The 27,712-nt window shown below is 42.4% G+C and overlaps 2 protein-coding genes across 5 annotated transcripts; one reads left to right on the top strand and one right to left on the bottom strand.

Annotated features, from left to right (window-relative positions):
- Positions 1-7: 7 nt before the first annotated feature.
- PUS7 (pseudouridine synthase 7) lies at positions 8-27,712 on the bottom strand. 3 transcript variants are annotated; one of them, XM_083366216.1, is made up of 18 exons: positions 27,441-27,704; positions 26,022-26,083; positions 25,633-25,733; positions 24,362-24,762; positions 23,321-23,405; positions 22,129-22,230; positions 19,669-19,813; positions 15,129-15,240; positions 13,758-13,835; positions 10,475-10,603; positions 9,775-9,900; positions 8,527-8,588; positions 8,232-8,392; positions 6,702-6,828; positions 2,763-2,864; positions 1,629-1,758; positions 867-958; positions 8-769 (listed from the first exon to the last, which is right to left on the bottom strand). In XM_083366216.1, exons 4-18 carry the CDS (start codon positions 24,730-24,732, stop codon positions 633-635), a joined length of 1,959 nt encoding a protein of 652 aa, XP_083222342.1. In that variant the 5' UTR covers positions 24,733-24,762; positions 25,633-25,733; positions 26,022-26,083; positions 27,441-27,704; the 3' UTR covers positions 8-632. The 3 variants fall into 3 exon arrangements, with proteins under 3 accessions (XP_083222342.1, XP_083222343.1, XP_083222344.1); XM_083366217.1 differs by lacking the exon at positions 25,633-25,733 and having other exon boundaries at positions 27,441-27,712; XM_083366218.1 differs by lacking the exons at positions 25,633-25,733; positions 27,441-27,704 and adding an exon at positions 26,185-26,263.
- LOC310642486 (uncharacterized protein) lies at positions 2,877-23,582 on the top strand. 2 transcript variants are annotated; one of them, XM_083366220.1, is made up of 6 exons: positions 2,877-3,259; positions 4,744-4,884; positions 19,801-19,850; positions 19,950-20,008; positions 22,165-22,254; positions 23,299-23,582. In XM_083366220.1, exons 1-5 carry the CDS (start codon positions 3,204-3,206, stop codon positions 22,198-22,200), a joined length of 342 nt encoding a protein of 113 aa, XP_083222346.1. In that variant the 5' UTR covers positions 2,877-3,203; the 3' UTR covers positions 22,201-22,254; positions 23,299-23,582. The 2 variants fall into 2 exon arrangements, 1 of the variants encoding a protein (XP_083222346.1); XR_014492914.1 differs by having other exon boundaries at positions 19,801-19,952.

Here is a 27,712-nt window from a genome sequence, read left to right as displayed (position 1 = left end):
CACAACCTTCAGAATGGGTATTTAATCCAGTTAGGTCAAGGTGCCTATGTTTACCAGTTCATCTGTTGCCAGCAACAGACAAAACCATAAAATGTGTGTTGACATACTACTTCTGTCAGTGGGTGTTGGCGTCTTTCCAAGTCTGCATGTTATTTAAAAACAGATATTTAATAATGCCACAAATCAAATCAAATCAGCTGGAAAAGAGGTGAACATTTTGCCCAGAGTAGTTGTGAAAGCAGGCTCCATCAGCATTCTTAAGGCTAAACGAATCTGCTCACTGGGTACAGATACGCATTCAATACGCATTCAATAACCTATTACGTTTAAGATTCCCGAACTGCAGAATTACGAAGCATTTGCAATTTTAATCTGCATCGTACTTCCGTAAGAGAAGGAAACGTTTCCGAGCCAGCAAAGCCAGTTGGCTGCTTGAATTCTGCTGTTGGGAGCACCGTGTTTGTTCAGACGGTTTTAAAAAAGCAAATTAAAATTTTGACAGCCAATCCGAAATAACGACTTTTTCAACCAATACAAAAATACATCTCAATTAGAAATTATGTGGAGAGGATAAAATGAGTAAAGGAGAAACGGACTGCAGGTTGAAAACCTTATCCAGTGCCTGGAAAGCATTAGCGAAGCCAGGCCGTGTTTAACTGGGATTGACTTTTGATGCTGGTGTCCAATTTTAGCACTTCTCGAATCGCCATTGTGGCATAAGCGGATGGCGGGAGGGAAAACTCCATCTTCAGAGCCTTGTATTTGCCTACTGACGCAAGTAAATCAAAACATTAACGATCAGCACCGTTCTAAAACTCTCCCAGCCCCTGAACAGGAACCCATGCTGAATTAATTTGAATATTTACCTCTGGCAAGGGCAGCAGGTATTTTTCCTTCCAGTTTATCCAGGTCAGTGGCAAATAACGGGATTTTAGGATCATCATATTCAATCAGTTCCCTTTTGTAAAAATACAAGGAGATTTAAAAAAACGAGCAGCGGAGGAAAAACCTGCATTTGAGTTAGAGTAGTCCTCGGCTGATGAGCACAGTGGAGCACGACGTTTATTTTGCTAAGTGAGACAGAGGTTAAGTGAGGTTTGCCCCATTTTGCAACCTTGGGTATCGCTGTCGTTAAATGGATCACTGCACAGTTGAGTGTAGTAACACAGTTGTTAAGCGAATTTGGCTTTTCCCAACGACTTTGCTTGTCAGAAGGTTGCAAAAGGGGATCAAATGATCCCGGGACACCGCAACTGTCATAAGTATGTTCCCAAGCGCGTGAATTTTGATCGTATGACCATGGAGATACGGCAATGATCGTGTGAAAAACAGTCCTAGGTCAGTGCTGTTGTAACTTCAGTCACTAAATGAACTGTTGTAAATTGAGGACAATCTGTACAGGGTAGCAGGGAACAGAGAGAATTATCAGGACTTGGGACTTTAGTGGGAAAATTTAAGGACGCTTTCCCACCAACTGTTTTAACTCAAGTGTTTGCATATGCCTAGCCTAAGAAATAAAATCCTCAGCGCACTAAAAATGTCCAAGCAAAAAGAATGAGGTCGAGTAAACAGGAACATGCATATATAATCCTGAATAAATTAAGATTTTCCTGTATTTTTTTACTTACCAGTTCACACTCTGAGGTCGAATAATAATCTTTCTGTAAGCCCCAGACAATGAGTAGTCTCGAATTTTGTGCTTCATGTTATTGATATCCAAGTTGTCACTAGCTAGCATTTCCTTGTAGCTTTCCCCAACTGTAAAAAAAAAAAGGAGGCTGAACTATAATACGCACATTTTAAAAAATATTATCTCCACATTCATGCTGAAGCATCTCCCTTCCACCACAGAACTGCAATCTTTTTAGCCCCCAGTTGTGTTTCATTTTTGTGGGGGCCTTAGTGCTCTCTGAGCTTGGTTGTTTTCTTGCAGACGTTTCATTACCAAATTAGGTGACATCGTCACCGCTGATGCTGTTACCTGGTATGGTAATGAAACGTCTGCCAGAAAACCACCAAGCTCCGAGAGCACCCAGGGCCCCACAGTTCAGCCTGAGCTACAAATACTCTCTTTTCTCAGTTTTATTTTTGTTAAGATTACAACTATTATAATACCTGCCGATATTGAAAAATGAATTTTTTGTCATTTTCATTTACCAAAATCAGTAGGTAGGTTTTATAACAGTTGCAAAATCCACCGAATTAATCAAGATTTAGTAAAACAAAACGCAATTTTGAATTTTTGCATGCAGCCCAGAGTCATTTTTCCATGAGATAGGCGGCTATATAAATCTGATTATTTATTTATTTATTTATTGATGGGATTTATATCCCGCCCTATCTCCCAAAGGACTCAGGGCGGCTAACAACAAAACATATAATAAGTACAGAAATCAAGATAAAAATAAAATTAAAAACATCTGTGCAATAAATTAAAATTAAAAACTAAAAAATAAATTAAAAATTCTAAATATAATTAATTAAAATGCCTGTCAGTCCAGGTCAGCCTGGTGGAAAAAGGAGAGTTTTGAGGCCGCGGCGAAAGGATTGGAGATTTTGGGCAAATAAATACAATAAATAAAGTCAATCAAAGCTTTTCCATAAATGAGAAAGTTAATAAAAAATATACACCCTACTGAAGATTATGAATGCCACACTTGAACTGTCGATTGGTTTATCCCTTTATTTTCTCCCGTTGGGTTGTTACATATTTTTGAGCAAATTTTCTCCCGTTGGGACATATTTTTGAGCAAAACTCTTACTTTTATGTTTCGGATAAATCACGTCAAAACCAGGCAGTGGCATCACAACATCATGGATGGTGTAATTGTCGACATCCACTTCTTCAATATGGACAGCTGTACCTTAAAGCAAAAAGAGCAGTTTTCTCATAGTATATTATTTTTTTCCCCAAGCCTTCGAACCTTTTCCTTTTTAAAAAAAAAAAACCTCCTTCAAAAGCTAGAAAAAAACAGAGCCCCTTTAAGAGAAGCCAAAGTTGTTGGGGTTTTTTTTGTTTTTTTAATAGGAAGATCCTAACCCTTTCCTTCTGGATCTAATGGAAAGAGAACTGGAGGAAAAAAAATGGAACTCTTGATTTTATAGACGGTGACGGCAGCAAGATTGCTCAGTGCCCCAAAGTGGAAGGATGCCTCGATTCACACCATGGACGAAGGGTTACAAAATCTGATGGAAATGGCTAAATGGACTGTGCGGATAAGAGAACGCTTGGAAACCGTTTCTGCGCTTTGTGCTTGAGGTGGGGAAAAAAAATATGCTATCCTGATTTCGGGTTTTACCGATTGATTTGCGATACAGGAATGGCTAGTGCAGGGGTAGGCAACCTCGGCTCTTTGATGACTCATGGACTTCAACTCCCAGAATTCCTGAGTCAGCATAGCTTAATCAGTGTTTAATCAGTGCCTTTTCATCAGCAGAGTGGGCATCATGCTGGGCAAACCCGGTCCCACCAGTCGCTCAGTGAACATTCCTCTTTGTTTTTTAACTTAGCGGGAGGACACTATTCTTTCCTTACTAGGAAACGAGCCCATTTATCCCGCTGAAATAGGCAGTTTGTGAAATGGGACAGAGAGGAAGATGTGGACCTACCCTGCAAAGCACCCGAGGGCAAGGCGAGAAGCAACGGATGGAAACTAACCACGGAGAGAAGCAACCTGGAGCAAAGGAGGAGTTTCCTAACAGGGAGAACGATTAACCAGTGGGACGACTTGCCTCCAGAGGTTGTGGGTGCTCCATCGCTGGAGGTTGTTAAGAAGAGACTAGGCCAGGGGTAGGCCACCTTGGCTCTTTGATGACTCGTGGACTTCAACTCCCAGAATTCCTCAGCCAGCATGGCTCAGCTTGGAAACCTCTCCCTTTCCCCTCAGCATGGCTGGCTCAGGAATTCTGGGAGTTGAAGTCCACAAGTCATAAAGTGGCCTAGGCCTAGGGGAGGGGTAAGCAACCTTGGCTCTTTTAAGACTCATGGACTTCAACTCCCAGAATTCCTCAGCCAGCCTGGCTCAGCTTGGAAACCTCTCCCTTTTCCCTCAGCATGGCTGGCTCAGGAATTCTGGGAGTTGAAGTCCACAAGTCATAAAGCGGCCTAGGCCTAGGGGAGGGGTAAGCAACCTTGGCTCTTTGATGACTCGTGGACTTCAACTCCCAGAATTCCTCAGCCAGCATGGCTCAGCTTGGAAACCTCTCCCTTTCCCCTCAGCGTAGCTGACTCAGGAATTCTGGGAGTTGAAGTCCATGAGTCATAAAAGAGCCGAGGCTGCCTACCCCTGGGCTAGTGCCTTATTAGTATAGAGATGTAAAAAGCTGAGATTTGATTTTAATGTCTGATTTTACTGCAACAGAGTCACGAAGTCAACGCTTTTCGTTTCTTCCCTCCCCTTCTTCGCGCCTTTTTTTGTTTCCCCCCCCTTTTTCTACTCTTGTCCCCTTTTGTATTTTCACATTTTGTGTTATGAACGAATAAAACTAAATAAAATTGGGGGGGGGGGGAAAGAAGGCCAAATACAATCTGGATGAAGAACTGGTCCGGATTGGCTAACCCTGAATAACAGAGCCAGAAACCTTCCGCCCTCGTTCTAGTTACTTGTTTACACAATCCCAACGTATGGATTAACGTTGCCGTGGATTCCCTGTGCGCCATCTGAACCGGACCGACAGGTTGTGGCAGTGGCTCCATCCTGACCCTTCTAATAACTCCCTTTTCCTTCTGACCCACCTTTGCAGGATGTGGTGGGAACCGCTGATCAAAGGAGAAGGAGGAATAAAGAGGCACGTCAGAACAGGATCAGACCGTGGGAGGAAAACGTCACAGATCAGACTAGCGAAGCCTTATCTACCGATTCCCGAGGGAAGGCAGCCTGTCCGGTGAGTTTCTTGTAATACAGGAAATCCTCGATTTGTAACAGTTCATTTAGAGACCAAAGTGAACAACGGCACTGAAAAAGCTTCTCAAAACTATGACCCTGGCAGCATCCCCATGGTCACGTGATCCAAAATTCAGGCTCTTGGCAAATGGCAGGTCATTTGTGACGGTTGCAGCGTTCCCGGCGTCAAGTGATCACTTTTTTTTGGCAATCTTCTGACAAGCGAAGGGAATGGGGAAGCCAGATTCGCTTAGAAGCCGTGCTACTAACTTGACACAGGCGGTGATTCATTTAACCATTGTGGCAGGGAAAGTCATAAAATGGGGCAACGTAATAATAATAATAATAATAATAATAATAATAATAATAATAATAATAATAATAATAATAATAAACAATAATAATAATACAAACAGACAAGGACTTGCAACATAACACCCCAGACTTAACAACTGTCGATAAGAAAGACAAAAAAGTCTAGATAGTGGACGTGGCAGTGCCTGGAGACAGCAGAATAGACGAGAAAGAACTGGAGAAGATAACAAAATACAAAGACCTACAAATAGAAAGACTGTGGCAAAGGCAAGCAAGGGTGGTACCAATAGTAACAGGCGCCTCGGGTACTGTCCCAAAACAACTGGAGCACCACTTGGATACCATCATCAGCATTGACAAATTCGCCATTAGTCAATTGCAAAAGGCAGCCTTACTAGGAACTGCTTCCATCCTGCGACGAGATCTGTAATACCATCCAACATCCACATCTGCCTATTCCAGGTCCTTGGCAAGGACTCGATAGGTAGACAGAAATGCCAAATCCAGTCTGAACATCTGGCTGACTGTGCAATGATCGATGATGATGATTTTATTTTATTTATTTATTTTATTTTAATTCCATTTATATCCCGCCCTTCTCCGAAGACTCAGGGCGGCTTACAAGCTTAGCAGTAGCCTTCATTCTATGTATATGCCTGCTTATTAGGGCTTTCACACACACCCCCAAGCGGCATTATTACAAAGTCAGCTTAATTGCCCCCAACAATCTAGGTCCTCATTTTACCTACCTCGGAAGGATGGAAGGCTGAGTCAACCTTGAGTCTGGTGGGATGCGAACCTGCACTAATTGCAGGCAGCTGGTGTTACTTAAGGAGGCATTAGCCCACTGCTCCACCAAGGTTCCATGATGATGATGATAATAATAGGAATAATAAAGTTGGAAGGGACCTTGGAGGTCATCTAGTCCAACCCCCTGCTCAGGCAGGAAACCCTATACCAGGGGTGGGCAACCTTGGCTCTTTTATGACTCCTGGACTTCAACTCCCAGAATTCCTGAGGTAGCCACGCTGAGGGAAAAGGGAAAGGTTTCCAAGCTGAGCCATGCTGAGGAATTCTGGGAGTTGAAGTCCACAAGTCATAAAAGAGCCATGGTGGCCTAATCCTGCCCTAGACCATTTCAAACAAATGGCTGTCCAGTCTCTTCTTCAAAACCTCCAGTGTTGGAGCATTCACCGCTTCTTGAGGCAGGTCGTTCCACTGGTTAATTACTCTCACCGTCAGGACATTTCTCCCTAGTTCTACAGTTGATTGCTTCTCTCCTTGATGAACAATGTCTCGCTAAACGACAGGCCTATTAGCACACCTGACACACTTTCAATGGCCAGTCTCCCCCGAACAGACTAGGCTGCAAAATTTGAGTCCTTATAAAGTCAGAGGAAGCTTTCAGCGCTATTGCCAAGGAAATTAGAGGGAAAAGAACACGGTCGGCAGAACAGCGAAAGGTTTCACGATCTGCATCGTGAAGCCTTGTTAATATTTTACCTCCTTTGAGTACCAGATCCCCTGGAACGGCTCTCAGCCCATATTCTTCTATTCTTTTGCTCACCATGTTGTTCCATACGTAACTCTGGTAGCTATGAATATACATCAAACGATAATTTCTTGTTATCTGCAACAGAAGAGGATCGTCACCATTATTTGCGGCATGTACTTCACTTTTTATTTCTTCATTTGTTTTAAATCGGTGTCCTGCATCAAACAGAATACCTGCAATCAAATACAGGAATGCAGCAAGAATGTATAAAACAAAAGCCACATCAACAGATAAACACTTCTCTAGTAACCATGAACAACGGTGTATTTCCGGAAGAAAATCTAATCCGAGTATCAAATTGAATTTTCCTCAGACTGAATATCTTTCCCAGTATAACAACAACAAACAAAGGCTATACAATGTTTTCGTTAGATTTTACATGTAGTTACGGGAAAGACCCAGGTTTTGAGAATTCACAATAATATTTGCTAAATATTTAGTTCTTCTTTTCTTTTTTACCTCAGCCAAAGTACCCTGTACTTTCTCTTCTCTCTAAGTTGTATTTATTTGTTTAGCGTATGGCACAGAGTGCATAGATAATAGTAGTAAAATACGTAAAAGGAGCACATAATACTATGGTGCACATTATGATGGAAATATATAGTCCATTTTGTAAGATCTGAGGAATTCAAGAAGTTATACTGAGGTAGTCCTTGACTCACAATAGTTCATTTTGTGATGTTCAAAGTTATAATGGCACTGAAAAAAAAGGGACTTATGACGTCTTTCACAGTTAGGACCTTTCCAGCATCCCCAGGATCACGTGATCAAAATTCAGATGCTTGGTACCGTATTTTCCGGCGTATAAGACGACTTTTTAACCCATGAAAATCATCTCAAAAGTTGGGGGGGGTGTCGTCTTATACGCCCAGTCATCTTATACGCCGGAAAATACAGTACCTGATTCATACTTACGACGGTCGCTGTGTCCCAAGGCCATGTGATCCCCTTTTGCGACCTTCTGACAAGCAAAGTCAATGGAGAAGCCGGGTTGACTTAACAACCGGGTTACTGGCTTATCAAGTGCAGTGATCCACTTAACAACTGAGGCAAGAAAGGTCGTAAAATGGGGCCAAACTCCCTTAACAAACGTCTCCCTTAACAACAGAAATTTGGGGCTGCATTGTGGTTTAAATTGAGGATTACCAGTATAGGTTATGGGTTAAGATTGTAGCTGTATAAAATAACCTCCAGTCAAAGTTTTAACTGCATCCCAAACCCTTAGTTTATTTAAATTATTATTATTTTTTAAAAAAATCTTTTAGTCCTCCTTTTGGTAACGTCTCATTAAGTCTCCATCTAAAAGAACTAGATTTCATTTCGGAAACCAAACTATGATAAAAGTCTTTCTGAGTAAATACGTCTTCATTTCTGCCTATTCTTGGGTGTTTTCTCAGCCTCTGCAGAAAGAGTCTTCAAAACTCCACTAACGCTTATCTGGGTGTAACAAGAAAAACAGAAAAAACAAACTTACTTACCATGTTAAATGCGGACACTATATTTTTCAGTCCATATTTAGAAAGCCCCCATAATAGTTGGCCTTCCACGCATCTTTTGTTAAGCAGCGTTTTGAAGGCTGCGGTGGGATCTTTCGTTCTTGCCCATTCTTCTCGACATTTTACCAAGGAACCTCTTTCGACTGTAAGCAATTTTGACAGGAAAAAGGCAGGATTTTTTAATTGACGAGGGACATCACAGCTAGCTTTTTTTAAAAAAAAAAAAACCTGGTTGTTACTCTTCCTTCGAATCCTTTTTTTCCAATATTATACTTGCCTCCTGGACGGGGTTTGAGTATCAAATCTATGGCTTCGTTCCAGTTGCTCTGCAGAATAGCTCTGAAAATCCAAACACAATTTTTTTTCCCCAGACTGTACTGTATGTTCGAAAGTAAAACACTTCGAGGCGCATTATGCTATCGCAAAAGCCAGCAAACAGAAGAGATCTAATCTGCGATTCTTACTTTTAAAAAAATTTACGCCGACACGAAACCCTGAAGTACAGGTTAGCGAACAGCCCTAGGGCAAGGCACACATGCAGACCAACGATTAATTTAAGTATATTGTGTAAGCCCAGAAAATTGGGTGAGTTTGTTAAGTTACAACTGAATTCACAGTAGGTTGGCATTTCATCCAGCGTGCTGAAGCCGTACGACTCCCTTTTATACAAAAATTATGGCTGCATTTATTTCCCAAAAAGGGGATGCAAGAATCATGTTAGGTTCTGGAAGCCTAGTGTTGTTGTTTTTTTTTTTTTACTAAATTTTGTGGTTCTATGATAAGACTATGATTATGGTTCTACGGCCATCCTATTGACAGAATACAGGCAATCCTCAACTTATAATCATTAATTTACTGGCCACTTGAAGTTACCACACACAGGAAAAAAAAAGGGCCTCGTGACCGTTTTTACACACTTACAACCCTTGCAACATTTCCATAGTCACGTGATCAAAATTCAGAGGCTTGGAAACTGGCATGTATTTACGACAGTTGCGGTCAGGCGTCAATGGGGAAGCCAGATCCACTGGAACAATCGCGTTGCTAACTTAACAAGTGCAAGGATTCACTTAACAAATGTGGCAAGAAAATGGGGGCAACACTCACTCAAGGACTGTCTGGCTTAGCAAGGGAAATTTTCGGCTCGACTTTGGCCGTAAGTCAAGGATTCAGTAAGTCGAGAGAAGCAACCTGGAATTAAGGAGAAACCTCCTAACGGTGAGGACAATTAAGCCAGTGGAACGGCTTGCCACCAGAAGTTGTGGATGCTCCATCACTGGAGGCTTTTAAGAAGAGATTGGATAGTCACTTGTCTGAAATGGTATAGGCTCTCCTGCTTGAGTAGGGGGCTGGACTAGAAGACCTCCAAGGTCCCTTCCAGCTCTATTTTGATTGGCTGATTGATTACCTGTGCTATAGGTGTTATAATAATAGTAGTTCCTGACCTACTTATATGTTGTTGGGTTTTTATCAGATGTACCTTGCAGAGCCTAGAGGTTCATGTGTACAAAACAAAGCAGCTCACCTTCCCACTTGGAATGTAGGAATAGCCGTGGTTCCAAATCTCTGCATGCCATAATAATTAATAAATCCAATTTCCTTAAGGGACTGCATAGCTTGCTGAACTTCCCCATCGGTCCCTGTTATATTTCTAATACAAATAAAAAACGACACGTGGGGGAAACGGGGAGAAATAGCTTAAAACAAACGCCATTCCTTTAGCCTGATGACTTAGATCGAGTCAGAGTTAACCAATGTGGACACCAAGGTTGCTGAACTTAAAACAGATGGTGGGTTTATCGAAAAATAACGCAGAGTGTTTTAAAAATAAGGGGTTGCATCTGGAAAATATTTAGTGGGTTGCTTTTTAGGTCCACTAAGCTCTGTGGATCTCACGTTTAACCAATTAATCTGGACCCATTCCAAGCATAAATATATTTATATATTTGGGATATATGTTGACACAGGGGTCAAGTGAAAACCTTGATGGTGCTACCAGGCTAATCCTCTTTATTTAGTTTGATTTATTCTCCAGAAAAAAAATGAAATGAACCAAGCATTTTGTTGAATCAGTACAACTGGAAATTCTTTTTTAGGGCCCTTTCTCATGCCAATGGATTTCTACTCTGTGCAACCGAGAGCTATTCCAAGGCTAGTTAAAGAGATTTATTCCACCTTTCCCAGGTTAGAGACTTCTAATAAACAGGGAAACACAGCATTGTTACCTAAGACTCACGGTGAAATGGTTTCCTTGCAATTCTCCCAATTTCAGGGGGTGATTCTTGTAACTGAAGTTGCCAAGCTTGCAGTTCATTAAGCATTTATTTAAATGAGCTAGTCTCTGTGCGGTGATTCTATAAAACAAAACAAAACAAGAGAATAAAGAGTTTTAATAGGTAAAACTATTACTTTTCCCCAGAGATCAGTTACTCCAAATTAAACAAGTGGAAGGATCTGTAATAGATCTTAAGCTTCAGTGTTTTGTTTTTTTGCCTCTTCTGTATCATGACTGTGAGGAAGACATTGGAATATTCTGCTTCTGTTTTATTACAGCAAGACTTCATCAGCTATGGGGTGTTTTTTTTTTGTTCCTGGAGGCTTTTAAGAAGAGATTGGGCAGCTGTTTGTCTGAAATGGCACAGGATCTCTTGCTTGAGCAGGGAGTAGGGCTAGAAGACCTCCAAGGTCCCTGCCAACTCTTATTATTCTGCTGGTGAAAATGGAATTATGCCTCTCCAATTCCTCCTGAGATTTGCTGGAAGAAGGAAAGGCCAGGCAAGAGTTATTTTTCCTGGACAACTCAATTTTAACAAAATGTCGGTATAGCTACTAAAACCAGGGGTCTTCAAACGTGGCCCTTTGATGACTTGTGGACTTCAAGGGGAGGCTGAGCTCCACCACATGTTTATTGGACCTGTGCCCTTCCTGGCTGGTTTATGCAGCCCGGGAGGGGACACGAAGCTGGTTCCAGGCGGTTATAGCTGCTTCTTTGAGTGAGGGCAGTTTTCCCGCCGCCTTGAAGGAGGCGGTGGTGAGACCTCTCCTCAAGAAGCCTACCTTGGATCCGGCTGTTTTGAATAACTTTCGTCCGGTCTCCAACCTTCGCTTCCTTGCGAAGGTTGTTGAGAGTGTGGTGGCACATCAGCTCCCTCTGGTCCTGGATGAAGCGGATTATCTAGACCCGTACCAATCGGGCTTCAGGCCTGGGTACAGCACGGAGACGGCATTGGTCGCGCTGGTGAATGATCTCTGGAGGGCTCGGGACAGAGGATACTCCTCTGTTCTAGTCCTATTAGACCTCTCAGCGGCTTTCGATACCATCGACCATGGTATCTTGCTGCGGCGTCTCAGGGGATTGGGAGTGGGAGGCACGGTTCTTCAGTGGTTCTCCTCCTATCTCCTGGGACGTTCGCAGTCGGTGTTGACGGGGGGGGCAGAGGTCGACCGCGAGGCCTCTCGCTTGTGGAGTCCCTCAGGGGTCGGTCCTCTCGCCCCTTCTGTTCAACATCTACATGAAGCCGCTGGGTGAGATCATTCGTGGTTTTGGAGTTGGGTATCATCAGTATGCTGATGATACCCAACTTTTCATTTCGACCCCAAACCACCCCAGTGATGCCCTCGACGTGATGTCCCGGTGCCTGGAGGCGGTCCGGGTCTGGATGGGGAGGAACAGGCTTCGTCTCAACCCCGACAAGACGGAGTGGCTGTGCGTACCGGCATCCCGGGATATTCAGGATATCCCACCCCTCATTATGGGGGGTGAGTCATTACCTCCTGTAGATAGGGCTCGCAACTTGGGAGTCCTCCTAGATTCACAGCTCTCTTTAGAAGATCATATTGTAGCTGTAACTAGGGGGGCGTTCGCCCAGGTTCGCCTGGTGCGCCAGTTGCGGCCCTATCTAGACCGGGATGCCTTGCGCACGGTCACTCATGCGCTCGTGACCTCTCGTCTTGATTACTGCAACGCTCTCTACATGGGGCTACCCTTGAAGACCACTCGGAGGCTCCAGCTGGCACAGAATGCAGCCGCGAGAGTTGTGTCGGGGGTCTCCCGATACTCCCGTGTTACACCTTTGCTCCGCGAGCTGCATTGGTTGCCAGTTGTCTTCCGGGTGAGGTTCAAGGTGTTGGTAATGACCTACAAAGCCCTCCATGGCATGGGTCCAGAATACCTTGGGGAGCACCTGCAGCCGGCGTCAACTTCCCTCCGCCCAGTACGCTCCCACAGAGAGGGCCTCCTCAGGGTGCCGCCGGTCAAAGAATGCCGACTGGTGGCCCCCAGGGGGAGAGCGTTCTCTGTGGGTGCACCGGACTTATGGAACCATCTTCCGGTAGAGCTCCGGATGGCGCCCAACCTCCGCTCCTTCCGGCGCGACCTTAAAACCCATCTCTTTAAGGAAGCGGGCCTGGCCTGATGGGATGGGGTGGGTTTGTTATTATGACTTTAATTTTAAATTTGTACTATTTGTACTATGGGCATTGTTTAATCATGTTTTAATAATTTTAACTTTTGTATTTGTCTTTTACGTATTGCCCTGTTAACCGCCCTGAGTCTCTTGAGAGAAGGGCGGTATATAAATTAAATAAATAAATAAATAAATAAATAAACTCCCAGAATTCCTCAGCCAGCGTGCACGCTGGCTGAGGAATTCTGGGAGTTGAAGTCCACAAGTCATCAAAGGGCCACGTTTGAAGACCCCTGTACTTAAAACACACACACTGCTTATTTTTTCACCCAGTTTAGCTTAATGCAGGTAGTCCTCGATTACTTAGTGACTGTTTAAAGTCATGACCGACCCCTCAAAAGGATACTTACAACCTGATGATACTTACAATCTGGGGTGACGTGGTGACATTTTGAGCAATTGCAAAACCGACCTACACTCCTGTGACTTTGTTTTACGATTATTATTTTATTTTTTTGCCAGTAACTGGCAAAAAAATAATAATAATCCAATTTCTGTCCAAAAAAGACCCAAACCCCACCCATTGCAGGCAACAAGTTTGCTTAACAGTTGCAGCCTCAGCTTAACGACGGATCTGCTTAAAAGTCACGGCGATTTGTTTAAGGACCTCAGCAAAAGTTATGCAGTTGGCTCCGTCAGGTGTCAAGTCATTTAGCCATCGGCACGACTTAACGATTGTCAGTGTCTGGCTCTACGACAGTCGTAAGTCCAGGACCGTCGGCAAAAATAAAACCGGACACAGGTGACTCTCTGATCAATTCAAAAGATGTGGCGCACCCTTGCGCGTAGTTAAAATGCTAAACTGTTCAGCTTCAGTAACATTAGAAGCCATTCCTGACACGTTTCTTCAACATATATTTACTAATGGGAAATTCTTTCTCCTTTCATCTCACGTCAGTGCTTTCTGAACGCAACCCAAAGGGCCAACTAAATTATCACAATCAAATCTGCAAGGGATTTGCAGCCCTGGATCCCGCTGTCGAAAAAAAAATCAATATTTGAACCGGATTAATTCAACATTATCCTTTTTTTTTTAACTTACTTCAGAACGGCGATCTTTTGAACGGTAATAGCTCTTTTGTCTTTGGTTCCCATGTAAGAAAATATGGTCGGCTTAACTCTTTTAAAGAAAAAAAAAAAGAAACTGTTTAGCTGGAATAAATCATTTGGGGGGGGGAACACAAAAAATCCTAAAGTATCATTTCATATTGCACACACTGCGTTCCTCGATCTTGGCAATTTTAAAACGGGCGGATTTCCAACTGGTGGGGAAATTCTGGGCACTGAAGTCCACACGCCTTAAAGTTATCGAAGGTTAAGAAAAGGATCCATCTTTAAATATCAATGGCTTATTTGATCCCTGTTGTCCTTCACTTACAACCATTCATTTAGTGCAGGGGTCTTCCAACTTGGCCCTTTGATGACTGGTGGACTTCAACTCCCAGAATTCCTCAGTCAGGCACGCTGGCTGGGGAATTCTGGGAGTTGAAGTCCACCAGTCATAAAAAGGCCAAGTTTGAAGACCTCTGGTCTGGATCCAAGCCTGAAGTTTCATCAAAATGTACTGAGGAATTCTGGGAGTTGAAGTCCACCAGTCATAAAAGGGCCAAATTTGAAGGCTCCTGGTCTGGATCCAAGCCTGCAGTTTCATCAAAATGGCTGCCTGAGGAATTCTGGGAGTTGAAGTCCACAAGTCATAAAAGGGCCACGTTTGAAGACCCCTGATTTAGTGGCTGTTTGACGTTACAGTGGCACTGAGAAGTGTGTCCATGAAGACTCAATCAACCAGGCCAAAGGTGTCTAAAGGCTGAAACGTGGCAACAAGGCCCAGTCGCCGTGATTCAATCTTTGACTTATGACTGCTTTTCCAGTTGTGACCGTGGCAGCATTGCCGTGGTTATGTGAACAAAATCTGGATGCTGGGCAACTGGCTCACATTTATGACGGTGGAAGTCAAAGGGTGACCTTCTGACAAGCAAAGTCAATGGCGGAAGCCAGATTTGCTTAGCAACCGCGTTACTAAGTTAAACCACTGCAGTGATTCATTTAACAACAGTGGCAAGGATGGTCGTAAAATGGGGCAAATCTCACTTAACAACGGTCTCGCTTAGCCTTGGAAATGTTGGGCTCCGCTGTGGTCATGAGGACTAGCTGTATGTCCTGAAGTTAAAACAAAACAAAACACTGATACGTAGGTCCCGTATCGTTTTAAAAAATAAAAGAGACAGGCATTTTAACCTCAATCTCCTGCAACGTTCCTTGAGGAAATTCTTCTAAAGGAGGACATTTCTACCATCTGCTACAAACAAGGATCGTGACAGCATTGTTGGACAGAAACGGGCGGCATATAAATGTAATAAATAAAAATACCTCCCAATGGGTCTCTTTTTCCCCTTCCCCAAATACTACTCACCTTAAATATTTGGACAGCAGGTTGATGGCGTCCATGGTATCCTTGTTTTCTTTGTATAAGACAAAATGGCAATAATTTCCCCTAGACTTGGGCCAGGAATGCTTCCTCGGATCTTTTGCAAATAAAATATGAAAGGCGCAAAAGGTTAATGCGTGAAAAAACGCCATGCTTTTCTAACAAAGGATGTTTGCAAATCCTGGGGGTGCCGTCTGCAATCCTGAAATGGGTGGGGGGGGGCTCGGGGTGACATTTGCCTCACAGACAAAAAAAGAGATATTTGTCAGCAATTTTTTTTTGGTTTATAATCAGTGTATAATTTATTATTTGTACATGAACCGCCCCCCCCCCCCCCAATAAAACACAGTCGTCTAACAAGCCAGTTACGGGCCAAGGATACCACCACTAGTTGTGCAACCTGGCGGTGGTGGAATATTGGGAATTATAGTTCCAGCAATTTTGGAAGACCCCAGAGTGTAAAAGACAACTTGTAGCATGTTCAAAAGCAATGATATAAGGAGGTACGCCAAAATAATCACTACTAGTATAATAATTTTGGATAAAGCCATTTTTCAAATTCTTTATCTATCTATCTATCTATCTATCTATCTATCTATCTATCTATCATCTCTCTCTCTCTCTCTCTCTCTCTCTCTCTCTCTCTCTCTCTCTCTCTCTCACCATGTACCTTACAGTAACCCAATGAGATGCAAAGTTCTTTAATGTACTGTATTGGGACCGAATGCAAGAAGATCATTTTCAGCCCCTCAGGTTAATTATGACGTTCACCAGGTGGTTTTTTCCACAAATGACTGGGATCCATTCAGGCACAATATCAAACTACGATGTGGCACTGAACTCCTTTAGATCCGTCGCTCTCCAGCGGCTCTTCCAACAGGAGAAGCAAATGAGCTAGCCTGGACATTATGCTTAATGTGCCAAACCATTATTTGATACTGCCTGTGAGCTAACAATTACTTCTCCCTTAATTAACATGAAATAAAGTCTCCTGAATTAAAGTGCCTCGAAATAGGAGCCAAATTATATGGTAAGAGATGGCAACAGATTATCAGATGGGGCAGCAGAAATTCTGCTTAAGCGTCATTCATTTTCCTTGCTATAATTTGATTATTACCTAAAGCACATTGAAAGCTCAGGTGTCAACGCTGTGAAACTACTGTTTAAATATGGATGTTGTTTGCGCCATGGACTTTGATGTAAATGCGCCCACGAGGCACTTCTCAACTTCTGTCCTTCCAAGTATATAGATTAGACATTTTAAACTGAAAACAATATACGTTATTATAATATATATATATTGTATTAAAATGATGAAGAATTTACCACTACGTTCTGTAAAAGAGATAGTGGAAGTCCCTGGCCTTTTGATTCCCAATTATTTTTCAGTAGTTGCCTTGTGAAAGGTCAGCATTCTTATTATTAAAGAACTGTATACATTCATCCCAAGGATGCTATTTATTACATATAAATCTTAGTTCCAATTTAATTCCTAAGCTGCAGCTGTTTTCTTACCTTTGTTTAACTAACATACACGTACCTAAATGAAAATTAAGAATGAAAAGGTTTACTTCTGAATGGAAGGGGGAAGTCCTGGACTGCACGTACATTTATATAATAACAACAACAACAACAACAACAACAACAATAATAATAATAATAATAATAATAATAATAATAATAATAACATTTGAGTGTTCAGTTGACTGTTTGTTTTATGAATAAAAGTATAATAATAATAATAATAATAATAATAATAATAATAATAATAATAATAATAAAAATAGTTGGAAGGGACCTTGGAGGTCATCTAGACCAACCCCCTGCTCAGGCAGGAAACCCTAGACCATTGCAGGCAAATGGCTGTCCAGTCTCTTCTTAAAAACTTCCAGTGTTGGAAGTTAAATAGTTGAAGGATTCTTCAAATCCTTCAACTATTTTAACTTCTCTAAATTAGCATTAATTTGAGTGGCATTTCATTTTCGGCTCAGATGCAACGCCCGCATCCCTTACCTGTTGACGTTCTGGCCTCTGATCACAGGCATAGGATAAAGAGCACAAAAGAGCAAAGTTTCATTTGACTTCTCTTCGGCTACTGAAGAGTTTCAGATGGAAACATGCAACTTTATGGTTTGTACGCTGTAGATGGCTGGAGCATTCAACAGTTAATGTGGTGGCCGATTAGCTGTGCGGACAGCTACACGATGAAACATGCAAGGGCACAGGGGAGGGATGGACAATTTCGGCTAAACACGCAACAAAGAACACTGAGGGCGTTACAGAATAACGAGAGTTGGAGGGGACCTCGGAGGTCATCTAGTCCAACCCCCTGCTCAGGTAGGAAACCCTATTTGTCATTCTGGACAAATGGCTGTCCAGTCTCTTCTTGAAAACCTCCGGTGATGGAGCAAGCCACAACTTCCGGAGGCAAGTAGTTCCACTGGTTAATTGTTCCAACAGGCAGGAAATTTCTCCTTAGTTCTGGGTTGGTTCTCTCCTCGATAAGCTTCCCTGAGTTATTTCTTGGCCTGCCCTCAGGTGCTTTGGAGAATCGGTCGGTCTCCGTTTCTCCGTGATAGCCTCAAATATTAGGAGGCAATCCGGTCACCTCTATTTCACTGCTAAACTGGACATGCTCAAAGATTTAAGCGTTCCGGGGACGTAATGCAGAATTTCAGTTCGAAACAGAGACAGCCTATTTAATCCCAAGTATTGAGATCTTGTTTATGAACACAGGGGAAAAATGTAGGAGTAGTCTGGGGGCCCTTACATTTTACAACGTCACATCCCCAAAAGCTGACCCATGCATTTCTCTCCTACGGCTGAGCCACGGAAGATGGAGGGCATGATTTTAAGATTTAGTTTCCCATCCGTAAGCGTGCATGCTCCATGCAAATGCATGCAGACACAGCTTATTATATATGCTATGCAAGACACAATTACATTTGCCCCCGAGATAAATTTATATTTCGGGAAATTCTATGAATTAGGTGACGTAACTGATTTGGTGGAAGGCGCTAGAGGCTACGTTTTTAAAGCAGGGCAAGTATGATGGATGGGATAGAAAGTGATTATTGTTCTAATTTCTAGCACCAAAGCCGTTGTAAACTAAGATAGCTGCTATTTTGGGGATAGCCGTTGTTGGGCCGTCGCTGAAGATTATCCTGGTTAAGCAGCCTGAGAGAAAGTTATTGACCGGTTTGCTGGAAAGTTCAATTTATTTATTTATTTATTTATTTATTTATTTATTTATTTATTTATTTATTTATTTAATTTGTATACCGCCCTTCTCCCGAAGGACTCAGGGCGGTGAACAGGGCAATACATAATAAAAACAAGATATAAAAATTAAAAACTATTAAAAAGTAATTAAACAGTGATGCCCGTAATAAATTAACAACAAGCCATCCAAATCCGGAAAAAAATCCCCCCCCGCCCCCCAAAAAATGTGACTCAGCAAAATCATGATATATTATTGTGCTGAGACATCTTTTCTCTTTAAAGAATTGGAAGGGTGGCTTGTAAAACATCCTGCTCCCGAAGCAGAGAGATTGACAGCAAATTAAAATGGCCTTTTATTTCTCGGTGCTTGGCTTACCAACACCCATTCAGCTTTCTGCTAACTGTTTCAACTGCTTCCTCTCCCATCAAAATATGGACTGATGTTTAAGAACTGAGGCTTTAGTATATCTCCTCCATATTTCTAATCCCCCTCTCTCCCCCCCCTTTTTTGTGTGTTTCCATCGTATCTTTTAGACCAGCATTTCTCAGTATTTCTCAAAGATGAATGGACTTCAACTCCCAGAATCCTCCAGCCATGGTGGCTGGAGAATTCTGGGAGTTAGGTTGAGAAACACTGTTTTAGATGGCAAGCAGGGGCGGGCGGGTGGGCAAATGATAAAGGCAGTGTTGCAGTGACGATGCCAGATGTTGCCCCTGATGATGTCACCCCTAGGTTAAAACCAAAAAAGCAGCCCAGTTTACGTCACGGCTACACGACGCTGCCTTTGTCATTTTGATGAAAGTTTCAAATCCTGCCGACTTTGCTTCGTACCGACTGTGACAACGCAGGAAGTCCTCGACTTACGGCTTGCCGCTTAGGGATCGGTTAAAGTTGTAACGGATCTAAATCTGGCTTCCCCCTTGACTTTGGAAGGTCATAAAAGGGGATCACCTGACACCCCCCACCCCCACCCCCACCCGGGATGCTGCAACTGTCATTAATACGTGCGAGTTGCCAAGTATCTGAATTTTGATCAGATGATGCTGCAAGGGTCATACACGTGAAAAATGGCCACTAAACGAACAGTCGTTAAGTCGAGAACTACTTGCAGCTGCAGGAGCCTGAAATATAAAGTGGCAGCTAGGTTTTAAGAGTCACAGTAACTTGAATTCTAGTTCGGCTGAGTTGGCGCGAGGTCTGAAGCCTCTACTCAACTTCTTTGGAAGGCAGTCCAAAATAATTAGGATTCACCAATTAGACACTCCCACTTTTGTTTTAAATAATGGCAGCCATAAAACTCACTTGCAAGGGATTTTTTCCCAGCTGCATGGTAAGCAACAATGCACTTTTTTCCATCCTGGGTCTCTGTTTTGGTCTCTAATCCTGGAAATAAAGATTTTACAGCCTGGTGTATGATTGTCCTTTTTTCTTTAGTGTCTTCAATAACCTACGCAGCAACACAACAACAACAACAACAAGAACAAGTAAATACTCTAGTTACACCATGTGTCCCTAAGCAGAAGAAGCAAGGGGGAGCTTATAAACTGAATGGAATTTTATTGATTTTTTACAAACAACTCAAGACGGTGAGCATAGGATATTCCTCTTCCTCCTCTTCGTTTCCCCACAACGATCCTGTGAGGTGGGTTGGACTGAAAAACTGACTGACCCCCAGGTCACCCAGCTGGCTTTCATGCTTAAGGCAGGACTAGAACTCTCAGTCTCCTGGTGATTGGCCCAAAGTCACCCAGCCGGCTTTCGTGCCTAAGGCGGGACTAGAACTCTCAGTCTCCTGGTGATTGGCCCAAAGTCACCCAGCTGGCTTTCGTGCCTAAGGCGGGACTAGAACTCTCAGTCTCCTGGTGATTGGCCCAAAGTCACCCAGCTGGCTTTTGTACTTAAGGCAGGACTAGAACTCTCAGTCTCCTGGTGATTGGCCCAAAGTCACCCAGCTGGCTTTCGTGCCTAAGGCGGGACTAGAACTCTCAGTCTCCTGGTGATTGGCCCAAAGTCACCCAGCTGGCTTTCGTGCTTAAAGCGGAACTAGAACTCTCAGTCTCCTGGTGATTGGCCCAAAGTCACCCAGCTGGCTTTCGTGCCTAAGGCGGGACTAGAACTCTCAGTCTCCTGGTGATTGGCCCAAAGTCACCCAGCTGGCTTTCGTGCTTAAGGCGGGACTAGAACTCTCAGTCTCCTGGTGATTGGCCCAAAGTCACCCAGCTGGCTTTCGTGCTTAAGGCGGGACTAGAACTCTCAGTCTCCTGGTGATTGGCCCAGTCACCCACTGCCTTACATGACTAAGGTGGGACTTGAACTCATGGTCTCCCTCTTTGTAGCCTGGTGCCTTAACCCCTACATCAAACTGGCTTATTGGAAGCTTTTAAGGGAGGAAGGAAATGTACAACAGCTTTTTCCCTCCTCACCCTGGTTCGTTTTGGCTTTGTCCAAATTCTGAAACCTCAGGCTGGAGCAACTTCCCAGTTAAGAAAAAAATACGTTTTATTTACATTTCACTGCTCACCAATTGAATGTCTTTCATTATACAGGTAATTCTGGGCTGCATAGCTGTAGCGCTAATTGAGCAAAGTACCTCGGGCGCTGTGTATATTTAATTTGGATTAAATATACACAAGCAGCCATTTGGACATTTTTAATTGCTTTCAAACGGTCGTAGGATTTTAAGTACATTTTTTGAACTGTAAACCACCCAGAATGATTGAGTGAGATGGGTGGCTATAGAAATTGAATGGATCAAAGAATAAAGCAGTAAATAAACAAATTCCGAATGCATTAAAAAATAGTTAGGAGAACGTCAGAGGGAAACTTTCTTGGTGACAGGTTTGTTGCGTATAAGGAAGCTTAAAAAAAATACCCCAATAGTTTTGTCAGAACAATCTCTCTCTTTTTCTACAATCCGAAATGGTACCTAAATTCAAAACCATTTCAACTCAATTTCGTTCATAAGCAGAATGATTCAAAACAAGAAAATGACTAAAAAACATATAGATTTTAAGCCAGAATTAGTTTCGTTCGGCATAATTGTAGGAAAATATGAGACAGAGCGTACATAGCTAATTTTACATGGATTAACTGCAGCAAGAATTGTATTCGCTCAACACTGGAAAAATGAAGATTTACCAACGGAGGAAGAGTTAATTAAAAAAAAAATTTCAGACTGTGCAGAAATGGATAGATTTGACATTGAAAATGAAAGAGAAAGAAGATTCAGTTTATTTTAGAACATGGGATACCTTTTATCAATGGCTAGAAAAATGAGGTAGAGAGAAAGGAATTTAACATGTATTAGTAAGTTAAATGTTGGAACCCAGACAATATGTTGCTGATAAAATATGAAGCATTTGTGACTATAAAAAACTTTTATACACATACATACATGATGTATGTATATGTGTATATGTGTATGTATGTAAAAGAATGATTAAAAACCGCCCACTCTCCTATCTTTCCCCCAGCCTCAAAAACAGAAAATCCATTTTGTAAGTCTTGTAACAGAAGGAACAAAGTGCCTTACTGTGACTTGTATTTCAAAGGCCAAAATTCAGTGTACTTCCTAATAAATACTGCTTACAGGCTTAATACCTAATATATCGTGCAAAACTCACACCTGCAAGTTTTGCATCAATTCCGTGACTCATGTCTGCGTATGTAGTTTCGCAGAAAATCCCCTTCTAGATTATTTCCGTTGACTGTACGGTTTTTTGCCTGAATTAATCGGAACAGAGACGATATTTTGAAGCGTACCTCAATGGAAACACTACTTTCTTTGTTTTTAAAAAGCTGAAGGTCTTCCAGACGCTGTTTCTCTTCCGCTGATAACACCGTGTAGATCTCTTCGGGAGGATCCTGGAAGTTACATGTGAAAACACGGCAAACAAAGAACAAACGTGAATGTTTCTTTAATGCAGGTTTTAATACGGGGAGTCCTCAACTTAACAATTCGTTTAGTGACCATTTGAAATTACAGTGGCACTTAACAACTAGGTTACTAACTTAACAACCGCAGTGATTCACTAGCAACTGTGTCAAGATAGGTTGTAAATGGGGTAAAATTTACTTAACTGTTTTTCTTAGCAACAGAAATTTGTGGCTCAAATGCTGGAGAAACGGGGTAGAGATTAGGAATTTAATGTGTATATTATTAAGTAAAACAAATGGACAACACGTTGTTTGCCAAGCACCTATGAATTGTAAATAATATTATATATATATATATATATATATATATATATGTGTTATATATATATGTGTTATATATATATATATATTATATATATATATATATATATATATATATATATATATATATATATATATATATATATATATATATATATATATGTTTCAAATGTTAACTCTTTAGATTACCTTGCTAGGCCCCAAACATGGGGCAAATCTTTATTTCCTGTTTTCAGCCTATCTTGAAGGCTATCGAACAGGCAGTAGTCACACCGGACAATTCCTATATTTGTGTAAATTACTAACAAATGATTTCCCTTTAATTCTTTGTTAGTAATTTACACAAATATATATATATATATATATATATATATATATATATATATATATATATATATATATATATATATATAATATTTGCGGCTCAATTGTGGTCGTAAATTGAGGACCTGGACTGGACTTTTAAATGTTTATGGAGATTTTCAATCATCCAGCTCATGGTTTCTCCCCAAAGTTCAGCTTTTTACAAAAGGCAACTGGACTTTCTTGCTTTTTTTCCCCCTTTGAAAACATTTTGCTTCTCATCCCAAAAAGCTTCTTCAGTTCTGAACCGAAGAAGCTTCTTGGATGAGAAGCGAAACGTTTTCGAAGAAAAAACAACCAAGGACGTCCAGTTGCCTTTTGGAAAAGAAAAAGAAAAAGCCACTTTGGGGTTTAAAGATTATTTTATTACAGGAGCAACGGAAAGAAAATTTACCTCCTTATCTACGGGCACCGAGAAGTCGTCTAAATGAATGACAGCTCCATCTTTTCCTATTTCGTGAACCACAAAATCGGAGTATCTAACAGAAGACACAAGACAGGTCAGGTCAGTGCAGAAGACGCCACGTGTACGTCTTGTCAAAAGACTTGTCGACATTCCACACATTTGCAGTTACGGCAGAGGATGGTGAAGAAGAGGTACTATTTATTTGTGTTCAATTTGTTTGCCTCCTACCTCACCGTGGGGCTACTCTGTCTAAATAGCACAGAAGCAAAATACAACAATAAAATAAACTGCGAAAGGAACCTAACAAGAATACATCGATAGGACAACCAAAAGCTACAACAATAAGATAATGGAGCATATGCAGGAAGTCCTCGATTTACAACAGTGATCGTTCAAAGTCACAACGGCACTAGGAAAAAGTGACTTTCACCGTTTTTCACACTTCTAACCGTTGCAGCATCTCCACGGATACGTGATCAGAATTCAGGGGCTTGGCAACTGACTCGTATTTGTGACGGTCGCAGTGTCAACGAGGGGGGGGGATCACGAGACCCCCCCTTTTGCGACCTTCTGAAAAGCAAAGTCAACGGGGGGGGGGAGCCAGATTCGTTTAACAACCCTGTTGCTAACTTAACCACTGCTCTGATTCACTGACAAGAAAGGTCGTAAAATGGGGCAAAACTCATTTAACTCGTCTTGCTTAGCAACAGAAATATTGGGCTGAACTGCGATCGTAAGTCGAGGACTGCCTGCATTTACAATGGGTTCAGTGTCTTGGGGTGTGTGTGTCACCTGATCGCCATTTGCAACCTTCCCAAGTACGGTTCGGACTAGCAAAAGTCAATGATGGGGGGGGAGAGCCAAATTCACTTAACGACCACGAGGGTGGGGATTCGCTTAACAATTGTGACAAAAGAGGCTGTAAAATTGGGCACAACCCCCTTAAGGGAAACTCTGGTCCCAGCTGGTATCCTAAGCGAAGGGCTATCTATAATGGCACGCTTGTCAGATCCACTCGTTCGGTATTACCTCTCTTTTAATATTCCTAAAAAGCCCTGATGTGAGCTAGCAAATTTCTGGATGCCAACATCCTGCTCCATCAGGCCGTGTTTCATCAAATCTGCAAATTTCTCCGGCTCTCGTTCCCCGTCGCTTTCTACCAATTCGTTCTCATCTTCTTGGCCCGGACTTCCTTCGTTCAAGATGGCGTCTCCTTTGGATTCCTCTACCAAAGGGCTGAGGGGCTGTTCCAGGCCAGCTTCAGCCACCTGGTCAGGATTGTCCCTTTCCGTCAGGGCTTCTTCGGAGAACTTTGGCCTTTTAACGTCGTCCACCTCATCCTGATCGCCTTCCGGCAGGGCCCGCTTCCTGCCTAGGTTTTCTAGCTCCGGCGCTTCCATGGTTAGAGCATTCAGATGGAGCAACAAGTCCTGCAGAAGGGGAGAAGGCAACTATTTAGTTTATTTCTTACGATTTTGCTATAATTGGACCTGCGTGTGTATACATACATATATAGAGGTGTGTGTGTGTGTGTGTGTGTATATGTATATATATACATATGTGTGTGTGTGTGTATATATATATATATATGTATGTGTGTATATATATATATATATATGTGTGTGTGTGTGTGTGTATGTATGTATGTGTGTGTATATGTATATGTATGTGTATATATATATATATATATATATATATATATATATATATATATATATATATATATATATATATATATATATATATGGATCTTTGGTCATTCGGGTTTTTCCCCACGTAGAATTGAAGGTGTAAGAGCAACGTTTCGACGAAATCTCATCCATCAGATGACGGATGAGATTTCGTCGAAACGTTGCTCTTACACCTTCAATTCTATGTGGGGAAAAACCCGAATGACCAAAGATCCACATACAAACACCCGCGAAAACCTCAGAAAACATATATATATATATGTGTGTGTGTGTGTGTATATATATGTATGTCTATATATATATATGTATATGTACCGTATGTGTGTGTATATTTACACACACGTGTATGCGTGTATATACATGTACATGTGTATACATACATGTGTATACACACATATACACACACCTGTGTATATATGTATGTAGTGTGCGTATACATATACACACACCTGTGTGTATGTATATGTGTAGTGTGTGTCTGTACGTGTGTGTATCCCCCTAAAAGACAATGATTTAGACAAAGTGCATTTTATGTCATTACATGCTGCCCGTTAACACATTTGCTTAGTTCCAAAATGAACATTATGCTTATACTGTATCCATACACACATTTATGTGTAAGTTAAGACTTCTGAATCAATGAGGCTTTATTTCTGACAAGTTGTGGAGTGCACTGGGATTTTCAGTCACCGCATTCCTCCTTCATACGGCTGTAGTTGAATAGTGTGAAAATAATGTACGGTAAACACTTTCACTTGCGTTCCTAAAACTTCTTAAGTTAGTTCAATTATAAAATCTATTGCCAGACGGACATTCTAGAAGTATTTCATAACCCAATTTAGACAGAGGTCACACTTCAAAAATGTATTTGGGCTGTACTCTTCCAACCTGTAAAGTTTTTTCCTTCCTAAAAAAACCTTCCCTTTCGACACAAGAAGGGGCCAGCAAGCAAAAGCCAGACCAGGCAGCACCCAGGAGACAAAATCCGGCAAACTCACTTTCTGAGGCTCAAGGCCACAGCGAGGCTCCTTCCTCTGCTCTGCACACACAGCCAAGGACTCTGAAGAAGACCAGAAACCATTAGTCACAACCCCATCTTCCAACACCAGCCCTAAAACATGGGTCACAAATAGTCTTCAACACCAGAACACCTTCACCCACCTGCTTTTACCTTTGAGTTTTGATAGGTATGAACACCTGGGGTAGACAGAGGTTTAAAAAAACTGCAGATGCAGTCTTCCTTGACTAGGAGGAATAGATAGATAGATGATAGATAGATAGATAGATAGATAGATAGATAGATAGATAGATAGACAGACAGACAGACAGACAGACAGAGATAGATAGATATAGATAAGACAGACAGATAGATTATAGAGATAGATATAGACACATAGATATAGATAGATGGATAGATGAGAGATAAATACATGGATACACAGATTAGATAGATAGATGATAGAGAGAGAGAGAGAGAGAGAGAGAGAGAGATAAGACAGACAGATAGATTATAGAGATAGATATAGACACATAGATAGACAAATTATAGAGATATATAGATATAGGTATAGATAGATGGATAGATGAAATACATGGATAGATACATTATATAGAGATAAATAGATAGATAGAGATAGATATCTATAGATAGATACATGAGAGATAGATATAGATAGATAGATGGTAGAGATAGATGGATAGATGACAGATAAATACATGGATAGATAGATGGTAGATAGATGAGAGATATAGATAGATGGATAGATGACAGATAAATACATGGATAGACAGACAGATTATATAGACAGATAGATATCTATAGATAGATACATGAGAGATAGATAGAGATAGATGGTAGAGACAGACGGATAGATGAGAGATAAATACATGGATAGATGGCGGATAGATAGATGAGAGACATAGGTAGTGTCACGGTAGAGATAGATGACAGAGATAAATAGATAGACAGAAGAAATAGGCAGGTTACTGGTATGATTTTAAAATGCCCTGTCAACCGCCCTGAGTCCTTCTGGAAAGGGCGGTATGTAAATCTAATAAAATCAAAATCTAAATCTAAATCTATGGCTACCTGGATAAATGATGGATGGATACAGTGAGACAGACAGATGGGGGGGGGGGCGGAAGAGAGCCGAGACAGAGAGACTCGCAAGGGAATTAAAACTCAAGGCGCAAAATCCGCGGCTCTTCCTCCGTCCGGAGACCCAGCACCACCGGGGAACAGGGCGGCTGAAAGCACCCCGCTTCCCCAGAAACCCCCCCCGTCGCCCTTCTCCAGGCGCCGGCCGCGGGTCAGGGCTGCTCCGCCGAGGCCTGGGGAGGCGGAGAGGCCCGTCCGGAGCAGCGGCGCCGCGTCCTTTTCCCGGCCGGCTCCCGCGGCGCCCGCCAGGCGCGCTTACCGGGCCCGAGGCGCGGAGGGCGGGCTCGCTCGGCCGCCTCTGAGCCGGGCCGGGGACGGGAAGGCCTTGCCGGGCCGGGCGGCGTGGAGAGGAGCGGGGCAGGCTGGGCGCGCGAGGCGGAGCTCCGTCGGGCAAGGCGGCCGGGCTTCTGCGCAGGCCTTGCGAGGAGCCGGCGTCTGGCTGGCTGCCCCTCCAGCGGCGCGGAGCCCGGATCTCGGCAGGCGGGCTCCTCCTTCCTTCGGGGCTCCGGCGCCCGGTTGAGAAAGCGCCGG

Source organism: Vipera ursinii (genome assembly GCF_947247035.1).
Source record: "Vipera ursinii genome assembly, chromosome: 6".
In the NCBI taxonomy this organism is placed as follows: Eukaryota; Metazoa; Chordata; class Lepidosauria; order Squamata; family Viperidae; genus Vipera; species Vipera ursinii.
This window is presented reverse-complemented; position numbering and strand designations above follow the sequence as displayed.

Bases quoted from the DNA above. Each gene is read 5' to 3' on its own strand.
- LOC310642486 (XM_083366220.1), top strand. From the start codon at position 3,204: ATGGACTGTGCGGATAAGAGAACGCTTGGAAACCGTTTCTGCGCTTTG. The intron at 19,851-19,949 runs GTAAATACTCTA...AAACAACTCAAG, and splicing joins AACAACAACAACAAGAACAA to ACGGTGAGCATAGGATATTC. The intron at 20,009-22,164 runs GTGGGTTGGACT...GTTTTTAAAAAG, and splicing joins CCCCACAACGATCCTGTGAG to CTGAAGGTCTTCCAGACGCT.
- PUS7 (XM_083366217.1), bottom strand. From the start codon at position 24,732: ATGGAAGCGCCGGAGCTAGAAAACCTAGGCAGGAAGCGGGCCCTGCCG. The intron at 22,231-23,320 runs GTAAATTTTCTT...TGTAACTTCCAG, and splicing joins CGGTGCCCGTAGATAAGGAG to GATCCTCCCGAAGAGATCTA. The intron at 1,759-2,762 runs GTAAGAGTTTTG...TTTTTTTTACAG, and splicing joins GATTTATCCGAAACATAAAA to TTGGGGAAAGCTACAAGGAA.